Genomic DNA, 10,738 nt, shown 5'->3' on the forward strand with positions numbered 1-10,738 from the left:
ATGCACAACGAAAGGTATGGGCGAAGATAAAGGGTGGTGGAAATACATGTGGTCAAATATACTTTGTGCCGCCCACATCTGGTGAGCGTTATTACTTGCACATACTCTTGACAGTGTCTCGATGATGTATGTCTTTTGATGATTTGCATATTATTGGCAATGTGGTGTACAACACTTTTAAGAAAGCCTGTATTGCAAAGGGCGTATTAGAGGGTGATGATGAGTATGGTGTGTGCTTGGAAGAAGCTACCTCGATACAAATTGGTGTCCAATTGTGTGCTTTGTTTGCTAAAATTTTTGTCTTCTGTGAGCCTACGCAGCCTGATCAACTTTGGGATAGGTTTATGACACCAATGGTAGAGGATATTCTGTATAAGTTACAGCTAGAGCATGTGCATATATCTTCTGCAGTTCTACAACAAGAGGCATCAAACATGGCTTTATTGCATCTTCAAGATTTTTTACGACAACATGGGCGAAGATTGTGTAACTTTGATGGATTGCCAGAACCTCATTGAGCAGATTCTCAATTGTGTGCTAATCCTCTTTAAGAAGATGAATATGCATATTATATACTAGATTAGCGTAGAGTTTGTGTTTCTATGGAGGTAATGTTGAATGACGAACAAAGAGTTGCATATAATATAGTTATAGATGCTATTGGTGCAAACTTTGGGGATGTTGTTTTTTGGATTGTCCCAGTGGGTCCTAGGAAGAAATTTCTTTATAAGTGTTTGCTTACTAGGCTATGCAGTGATCGGCATATAGCATGAGCAGCATCATCATCTGGCATTGCTGCTTTACTTCTACATGGCAGTGGTAATTAAGTATTTCCTACACTATATTTTAGTGTTTGCTCAACTTTTACAGATGCCTACTCCAAGCTAGGGCTATTATCTAGCTTCTAAGTATCAGAAGGAACTACAGTGTATCTTGCATGTAGTGACAACGCATGATATTATAAAAAGAACACTTGCAAGGGCCGTTGAGCGTTTATATGATGATGTCAATATAGAGATTTTACTTCCACTTTTTATTGAGGTGGTGCATTGTGGGTATACTCAGTGTTTTCGAGTGTATATGGGTGAAGCTGAATAGGATAAGAGGTTTCAATGATCTCACATTGATAGAATACCGAGGGGGTGGTCGGTGTATGAATTTAAGGACCTCGGTTGTTTTGTGATGCTAAATCAAGCTGTGACAATGCCTATCGAGTGGTTTGTGAATGTTAGACCAAGTATTGTTATTCTAATGTTAAGTAATCTTTGTTGATTGCTAGATGTGTTTATGTTTACATTGTGGCCTTTTAAAATTTTAGGTACAAGAAAGAGAGGAAAGACTATCATGTCCCTTGTACCATCACCAAGACGAAGAGTGGCAATGGGACTTGCTTCATCTAGCCATGCAATGTTGGAGAATGGAATTTTTCCCAGTGATTCCTCAAAGAAAAGAAAGCTTCATTTTGGTTGGGGCACATAAAAAGTTTCAAAATTTTTGTAGCATTTGGATGTAGATGCATAGGTGCAATGAATGAGTGATGCTTTGTGGTTTGTTGTGATACTTGGATTTATGTTACAAAGTTATTGGCATAGTCTCTAGAGAAAACTTTGGTTTTGGGCTTTGCTTCTCCTGTGTGGATTATTAATATTGCTAAAGAGTCTATATGTGATGCTTGGATATGCTTAAACTTTGTGGTTCATTTTAGCGTAGCAATGTTATTTCTGATTGTAACATCCAAGGGTCATGTAGGACTATTTCTAACTATTGCGCATAGCAAATATGGATGTAATTTTACAAGTTTGGTGTATGGTCATTGCATGTATATATGAGTCTATGTACTCCTAGATGCAAATGCATGTCTGGCCTTTTGTACATGTGTGTGTGTGTGAGAGAGAGAGAGAGAGAGAGGGGAGAGATGTAAAAGGGGTGAGAGATAGAGGGGTTGCGAGTAGAGGAGAGGGATAAAAGAGGGGAGGGAGGGAGAGGTGAAAAGGGGGGAGGGAGGAAGGGATAGAGGTGAGGAAGATAGATGTGAGAAAGAGAGATGGGTAACAAATATACGAGAGAAAAGTCACAAATGAAGGAGGGGGGTGAAAAGGGGTAGGGAGAGGGAGGACGAGGCAAAAAATAGTGAGAGAGATTTGGGATATAGAGAAGATATTGAGCAAGAATGTGATTTCTTGCACTCAAGGATACAAAATATGCATTTTGTATGTCTTTTGTTTATGGTTTGGTACAATGTTATTTCTATTTGTAACATCCAAGGATTGTATATAGCTACTTCTAGATATCATACAACGTAAGTATAGGTAAAGTTTACAACGTAAGTATAGGTAAAGTTTACAAGTCTAGTGTATAAAAGACATTGTATACATATATGAGTCTCTATATACCTAAATGAAAATGCATGAGAGAGAGAGAGAGAGAGAGAGAGAGAGAGAGAGAGAGAGAGAGAGAGAGAGAGAGAGAGAGAGAGAGAGAGAGAGAGAGAGAGAGAGAGAGAGAGAGAGAGAGTGTGTGTGTGTGTGTGTGTGAAAAGACATGGAGAGATGTAAAAATGGTGTGGGAGAGGGGTCGTAAACAGAGGAGTCGCATAGACTAAGGGAGGGAGGAAGACATTGTGTGTGTACTCAGTGTTTTCGAGTGCATATGGGTGAAGCTGAACATGATAAGAGGTTTCGACAATCTCACACTAATAGAATACCGAGGGGGTGGCCAACATATGAATCTAAAGACCTCTATTGTTTTATGATGCTACATCGAGCTATGACAATGCCTATTAAGTGGTTGCGGATGTTAGGCCACGTATTGTTGTTCTAATGTTAAGTAGTCTTTGTCGATTGTTAGATGTGTTTACATTTACATTGTGAGCTTCTAAAATTTTAGGTGCAAGAAAGAGAGGAAAGACTATCATGTCCCCTATACCATCACCAGGATGAAGAGTGGTGATGAGGCTTGCTTCGCCTAGCCATGCTGTATTGGAGAATGGAAAATTTCACAGTGATTTTTCAAAGAGAAGAAATCTTCATTTTGGTTAAGCCTCACATGAAGTTTCAAAAATTTTGTAACATTTGGATGTAGATGCATAGGCACAATCAAGGAGTGACGCTTGTGGTTTGTTGATACTTGAATTTGTGGCACAAAGTTATGGGCGCAGTCTCTAGAACAAACTTTGGTTTCGAGCTTTTGCTTCACCTGCGTGGGTTATTAATACTGAGAGTCTTTATGTAATGCTTGGATACACTTAAACTTTGGGGTGTGGTTCGTGTATCTTTCATTTGTGGTTCGTTTCAGTGCAGTAATGTTATTTCTCATTGTAACATCCAAGGATTATATAGAGCTACTTCTAGCTGTTGCACATATCAAGTATGGATACAAGTTTACAAGTTTGGTGCATGGTTATTGCATGTATATATGAGTCTATGTACTCCTGGGTGCAGATGCATATCTGGCCTTTTATACATGCGTGTAAGAGAGAGAGAGAAAGGGCAAGAGAGGGAGGGAGAGAGTGAGTGAGTGAATGTGAATATAGAGGGGTGAAGTGTAAAAAGAGTGAGAGATAGAGGGGTTGCGAGTAGAGAAGAGTAAAACATGTGATGTTTTTGTGCTCAAGGGTGGAAAAGTTATTGTGTGATAGGGAAGTGAAGTTGCCATGTGATAGCATTAGCATGCGATAGTGAAGCATGTGATGTTTTTGTGCTCAAAGGTGGCAAAGCTATTGTGCGATAGGGAACTTTTGAAGCGGGATAGTGTTCCATGCAAGGAACGCTAGTATCATCTATGAAGGCTATCACACTCTCAGTCATACATCATCTCGAGGGACCTTTCACCCTTCACACTCTTTGCAACCATGGTCACATACTTACCGGGGGGGAGCCAAAAGTTTGTATATTTTCACACTTGGACTTAGGCCCGTTACACACCGGTCTGTGGTCACCCACGAATACTAAATCCGGCCAATGAGAAGGCCGGATTTCTAAAAGAGGGCGCCCCCCTCTTACACACACATGGCGCCCGGCATGTTGTCTTCAATGCTCCCCGCCGCCCCCTTTCTGCGTTCCGCAGGGCGGGGGAGCTCCCCCGTCCTGTTCCGTCCTCGCCTTCTCTGGTCCATCGCGATTGGCCGGAGCTCCTCTGTTGGTCCCATGGTGGGCTCCAGGATAGAGTGGGCTCCAGTAACCATCCCCGTTGTGTTGTAGGAGCCCGTTCCCATTGCAAGTTTCCGTTGCAGCGCAGCCCGTTGTAGCAGCCCGTTTCCGTTGCTACTGCCATGCTCATCTGACAGAGAGCTCTCTGTTTTCTGCCGTGGGCATGGGCTCCAGGTAGGTGCACCCTGTGGCCGTTGACACACATGGAGCCGTTGATACACAGGAGCTTCCTTGTGTTGCCCGTTTCACCACATGCATAAATGTATACATCGTGAAGGTTCATCTCTCTATATTTTTCTGGATTCATCATCCCTCTCTTCGCATGAAAATGTTCACATCGTGAAGGTGGGAAGGTATATTTCAATCTGATGCATCCAGCCAGGTCTCTCTCTCTTCCAAAAACCAGTTCAGGGTTTAATCATCCCCTGCTCTCTTGGAAGCGAGTGAGCTTCCAAAAACATGAATAGTAGTCACCATAGAAATAAATATATTGGCGCAGAAAGCAACGACGCAATAAGGTCATAATCTTGGAGTTCTTTGGTAGGAAAAACCTCAGATTCATGTTTTCAGTTTTTTTGGTGACTTTTTTTAAAGGTTTATTAGTCGATTTAAAGTGTTTAATCAAGCATTCTAAAAATAATTATTATGAGAATGATGATCAACATTCGTAGCGTCCCTTCATTCTCATACAATTCAGGAAGTGTCCGCTGGTAGGTGGTGGCCGGTGTGTAAACTATTGTGGACGGAAGATGAACGGACATTTATTGATAATGAAAAGTGTCGACTGCCCAGTGTGTAAGCAGGTGGCGGACAGGTGACCGCCCAAGTCAAATTTTCCTGTGCCCACAAACTGGGCACAGATTGGGCGGGCAATGGCGGTGTGTAACCACCCTTATGTGAGTTCAAATATGGCAGTGTTTTTGGTGCTAAGTTCTCGCTTGTGTCAGGTGGCGACATCACGATGCGTACGCGTGTTTTCAATGGGGGGCTTCCGTCCCTCTGTGTGAAGAGAACCGAGAGAGGGTTCTTTCTTTCTCTCTCTCTCGCTCCCCCTTTAACCGACAAATTTGTGTGCCTTCTTGTATCGCTCGTCTGCAGGTCACGAGTCCGCCATATCCATCTCTTGCTTCATCTTCTGCAGGCCCGTTCTTCTACCAGCGCGCTCTCTCTCTTTCTATCCTCTTCCTTGAAAGCACAGACATATTTTCTTGCCATATCCATGGCCGACAGCGTCCAGCAGCAGACCAACGGTGCCGCAGGCGACAAGAACGCCTCTCCTTCTCTGTACCGCGCCTGCCTGCCTCACCTCGTGGTGGAAGCCCCCCATGCCTCTGAGGCCGTCTCGTTCTACAAGCGTGCCTTTGGTGCCGAAGAGGTCTCACGTTCGCTGCACCCTAAGCGCAAGGCCGGACAGGACCAGGCTCTCCTTCTCCATTCTCACCTCAAGTTTGGAACTGCTGAGATTATGCTCTGCGACGAAACCGAGGAGACTGGACCCCAGTAACGTGACATTCTCTCGTTTTTCTCTGTGCTCTTTCGAATTTTGACGTGTGATATTCGAGATTTTTGGCCGTATGTAGGCATTTTAGGTCCGAGGTGTGTAGTTTGTCTGTTTTGTTTGTTTCTGTTCTGTAACTACGTATTGGCGCTTCTGTTGTACCGGGATAGTCGCTGGATAAGGCTTCCTGTGCTAGAAGGGGTTATTGTAGACGGTTGAGGTTTTAGCTCTTTCTAGATGTTTTTTGTTTCCCGTCTGTAACTACATATTTGTTGCACCGGGATAGTCGCTTGATACGACTTAGCTGTGCTAGAATAGGCTATGTAGACTGTAGAGGTCGTATTTTTCTATCACCTGCACTAAGAGAAACTAACTGTATATTTCTTTGCTTCGTCACTTTCTTAACGTTCTCTTTACGTCGTCACTTTCTCAACCTTCTCTCTTTGGTCTTTCGTTATTCCTCGGCGTCAATAGGAGCTGCTGGTGCGTCTACTGCTCTGATATGTACATTGGACGTCGCTTTTCGTTGCTTTCTTAATCTTTTATTGCGTAGAAAGTTCTGGCCTACTGTAGGGCCCAGTTTCCGCAATCTAATGTGTTCATCGCATCAGCTTTAATATGAGGCTAAGTAGTGTAATATTTCGTGATGCTTAGCTCTGAGACGTCGATTTTTTTATTGCAGTGTAAAGTCTCCCGCATCCCTCAAGGGGACCAGCGCCATTTTGCACATATCGACAGATGATGCAGATGCGGCATATGCCAAGGCTGTAGAGGCAGGCGCGAAGCCTCTTGAAGAGGTGGCCGACCAGCCATGGGGCATGAGGTATGGCAAGGTGATGGATCCTTACGGCTTTGCATGGAGCTTTGGGACTCCGCTCAAGGGAGTTCATGCGGCAGAACAGCCAGGGGCAGATGGCCAGTGAGGCTGGGGTAGTTTTTTGCTTGAGAACCAGTTGATTGAAGAAAAAAGGATCTCAACCAGCCTCGCTGAAGTAGAAAAGGTTGACAAAGGTCCTAGAAAGCTCCTTGTTACAATGTGGCAGAAAGGGGAGCACTTCCCTTTGCAGAATTTGCTGGTGACCAGCGCTTTTGATGTGTACATCGGATGGTGGACTTAGTTTATGTCCTCCAGTCAGAATGTTTCGCCTGGTCAAGCATTTTGAACTGTCAAACGCCTTCTTACTTGATGCTATGGAATTTTCTGCTGAACTCTTTTAAGTCTCTTTATCATCGTTTGATGCTTTTATCTTTATTGTAAACTGTTATTGTAGGGTTTCATAGCGCTTGTAGTTAATCAGTTTTCCTGTAAAGTTGTTGACTGTCGGTTTGAAGTTCGAATTAAAATGTGAATTGTACGGAGGTTTAATGTGACAACGCATTTAGCTTTCGCTGCGACTATTGCCTACATTTATTGGCATAACATTGTAAGTGTCCTTTTGGCATAACATGCTCATTTCTGAGTGGTCCTTTTAGTAGTTTCAAGACAATTCTTTTGGATGTCTTAATTGGAAGTCCTCGTGTGCATCATGACGAAAGTCTAGATTTGGAGAGAATGTGCTAGATGTCGCATCAAATGAAGATTAGTTTAGATTTGGAGAGAGAATGTACTCGCCAAGTGTGACTAGATGTTGCATCAAATGAAGACGTGTTCTAAATATGAAACCAGGCTAGACATTTGTGTACCATCTGCTTGACACAAACGACTAAACATCGAAGGCCTCAACAAATTCACAACATGTGTTGTCACTAACTTTCCGTAGCCAAATGGGCTTCTAATTGTGAGGGGTGGTAATGGAAAGCTCCGCAGCATTTCGTGTCTGCCATGATTGGAGGTGATCAGCACGCAGTCTGGATGGAAATGCTGGACGTAACACAAGTGGAAACAGCTAGGTCCTTTTGTGCAGAGTTACAAGTTGATAGCACCACAAGGATAGAGCATGGACAAGTCAATTTAGACATCAGGTATAAGGTTTGGGCTTAGTAGGTTGTAAGCTCTTTGAGAAGACCATGGACACGGGTTGGATATCCATGAGATTGAGAAACCCTAGAAACGTGTATAACAAGGTTGAAACGTAATGGAGAAGGCTATTCATGTATGTGTAAACTTTTGTGACTATTAAGAAGGCTATTCATTTATAAAAAGGATGAAATTTAATGGAGAAGGCTGTCCATGTATGTGTAAACTTTGGGATTCTTTGCTCTTGCTTCTCTTTCATGCTTGTGTGAGTGAAGGAGAGGGGGAGAGAGCAAGTTCAAGAGTGAGGGACTTGATGGAGGAGCCCTTGCCATTCTGCTTTCTCCATATACATCCTTTTATTGTGAAAGGTGGAGGGTGTGTGTGTGAGGTTGAATTGAAGAGGGAGTGAGGGATTCATTGTGAAGCTCATCTTGCCCTACTTCGTTTCTTCATATTCTCTCCATATTGCATGCGAAGGTGGACATAAGGGTGTGAATCAAGATGAGCAACGTTGTGTGGATCTTGGAGCATTGTCTATTGAGGTACCCCAACTACAATGAGGTAAAGTTGGGTGCACATGATCACCACACCCAAGCTTTGAGTTGATCTATTGTTGCAAATGTTAGATCTAGATTTATCATTAGGTTTCATGTGTATGTTGGCTAGGTGCAAGATAGCCATGCGACGTGTGTCAATGCCCCTTGTGTTCAATGGTCTTGATGTTGATTTTGTGTTGCATAACATTTTGTGGGAATGGGGCTAGTCACCCTTCAGCCTAAAAAAGAGTGCACCACAAAAAAGGGGTAAGTGATTTTGTACCACAAACAAGAAGAGAAAAATGGATTATCACCAATACATAGCTTCTTTGTTAATCCCTTTGACACACACACACACACACACACACACACACACACACTCTCTCTCTCTCTCTCTCTCTCTCTCTCTCTCTCTCTCGTGGGTCCCCTTGATGATCAGCTAAGTTGTGGCAATGGAATATCTACAGGGAACATGAATTGTGGCAACTAAATTTGTAGTGCAAGATTTGTTTACAACTCATCATTCTTGTGTCATCATCATTGTTAATGGTGAGTTGTGTTGCCTCATTATGGTGATAGTAGTCATCAAATGTGGCAGTCATTGTGAAGTATTCGTTGCCTCTAGTCCAATCTCTCTTTTTCAAATTGCCCACAACTTATTGCAATATAATATAAAGATGCCAATTATAAGCAGTAGGATTGTGAAGTTGATCTTCATTGCCTATTAATCGATGTTACTTCTTCTATCAGTGCTATTTACACCAATTGTAGTTCATGAGTGATTATGTGATCAAATGGTTGCCCTAAGCATGATCTGATAAACTTGGTCAAGCTAAAATTGGGTGGATTGATCACTCCCATTCTTAGCAGGTGGCCACCCACTTCAACCAAGCCCCCCCACCCACCAAGCCTCGATTGTGAGGGTGGTGTTTTAACCTCGTGGTCACAAACTTCTAATAGTAAGTAGCCTACACCTCCTTTACCTTCATCATCTCCTTCCCACCATATTCATCTTCTCTACCCTTCCCACCGTAACCATCTTTTGTTGCAATCCTCTTTTGCACAAGCATCTTTCTATTGTAAGAATGTGACTTTTTGTTTGGAGGCCATAACTTTGAGCATATAAACTCCAAATTTGTCGAAGGTTGGTGCATTAGAATCCTCTCATCAAGACCTCTTCAATGATGTGCTATATGATACAGTTTTGAGGTATAATGGATGTTATCGATGGGTTCCCTTTTTTAAAAAGAACAATATGACAATTCTTACAAGGCTCAAAAGTGAGTCCAATTTTTCCCTAATGGCATGGGTTGGAGGGAAAGGAAGGCATAAGAGATTGTAGAGGAAAAAACAATTTCAAATGTGCAAACATTAAAAAGGTTACTTGTCTTGAGTGGGTACACTTCCTCTCTCTTTGCTCTTTGATGCCCTTCGTATACACAAGGGAAGGTTGAGGAGGAGTGAAGAGAGTAGTGGAGGCTCTTAAAGGCATTTGGTTACCCTAGGGGAGGAGGGAACTTAATTGTTTTTTATATAATTTTTTTGACATATATTTAAGGTTTGAAATTATTTCTTACATTAAATCCCACCACATTCTTTGCACCAACTACAATTAAGTGTACACATAATAATTGTGCATTGTGCACTATGCATCCATCATAGCATCAAGGAAAAATTTGAGCAAAAAAGAGCCCTTTTATTAGTGTTCACTAACAATGAGATTAGTAAATAGACCAATAAGACACTGCCATGTATGGTTCAATTTAACATTTGAATTTCTACTAATTCAACCAAACCTTATCTATCTATAACAAAAAGCGTAAAAGGAGGCTCTAAACTTATTATCACAAGACAACTCTAGCCATTTATCATTGATATTGCCATTTTTGGCCATTTTTTATTGCTTTCGATACCATGGTGTAAATTTTTAAAAGGTTGGATCTTTAAAGTTGCCTCAAAATTAAAAATCCAAAATCTTTGATCTTGATAAGAGACATTTCAAAAGTTTTTCTAGTTCATGTACTTTTTGTATGCAATCCTCTCACATATTTCATTCTTTTGATACCTTAGCTCCTTCAAACTCCTTTTTGCACATTATCATTGCTCTATTTCAACCTAATTTCTTGTCAATGTCTTAGACCTCATCAATGGCTTCTTTTAGGCGACCATCTAACTCTATACAAGTTGCTAAAAAGCCATCTGTAGCCTATAATTTTTTAAAAACTCAATGACTTACATTGTTCCTTCAAATGCACATGCATTTGGAAGGTTGGAATAGATTCCTTTACTTGATCTCAACTTGTTGAAAAATTAGGAAACTCTAGATGCTTAAATCATATACATTAGAGCTATTTGGTGGTCAAAAGGAGGGCCTTTTAGAGGAGAGAGAAAAAAGGGCGCGTCCAATAGGGTGGAGGCCAACGTAACGTTGGGTATTTTCCAGAAAACATAGGAAAATAGGGAAAATTGTCAAAAACTACCATTTCTGCCGCCAAAAAGTGATTCATGTAGGGCCAAAATGGATATATGCGTGAATGTAGGAGGGAGGAATTTTGAAAGGAGATTGTGCGAGAGCATTCGAGCATAAATTGTGCCCAGA

General features: G+C 41.8%; 1 protein-coding gene across 1 annotated transcript; it reads left to right on the forward strand.

Moving 5' to 3' along the window:
• Nucleotides 1-5,107: 5,107 nt before the first annotated feature.
• On the forward strand, nucleotides 5,108-6,867 carry LOC148018920 (uncharacterized). Its single transcript, XM_087660708.1, has 2 exons — nucleotides 5,108-5,648; nucleotides 6,329-6,867. Exons 1-2 carry the CDS (start codon nucleotides 5,110-5,112, stop codon nucleotides 6,567-6,569), a joined length of 780 nt encoding a protein of 259 aa, XP_087516834.1. The 5' UTR covers nucleotides 5,108-5,109; the 3' UTR covers nucleotides 6,570-6,867.
• The last annotated feature ends 3,871 nt before the right edge of the window (nucleotides 6,868-10,738 follow it).

Source organism: Lygodium microphyllum, chromosome 20 (genome assembly GCF_053477565.2).
Source record: "Lygodium microphyllum isolate KBCC chromosome 20, Lygodium_microphyllum_v1.1.10, whole genome shotgun sequence".
In the NCBI taxonomy this organism is placed as follows: domain Eukaryota; kingdom Viridiplantae; phylum Streptophyta; class Polypodiopsida; order Schizaeales; family Lygodiaceae; genus Lygodium; species Lygodium microphyllum.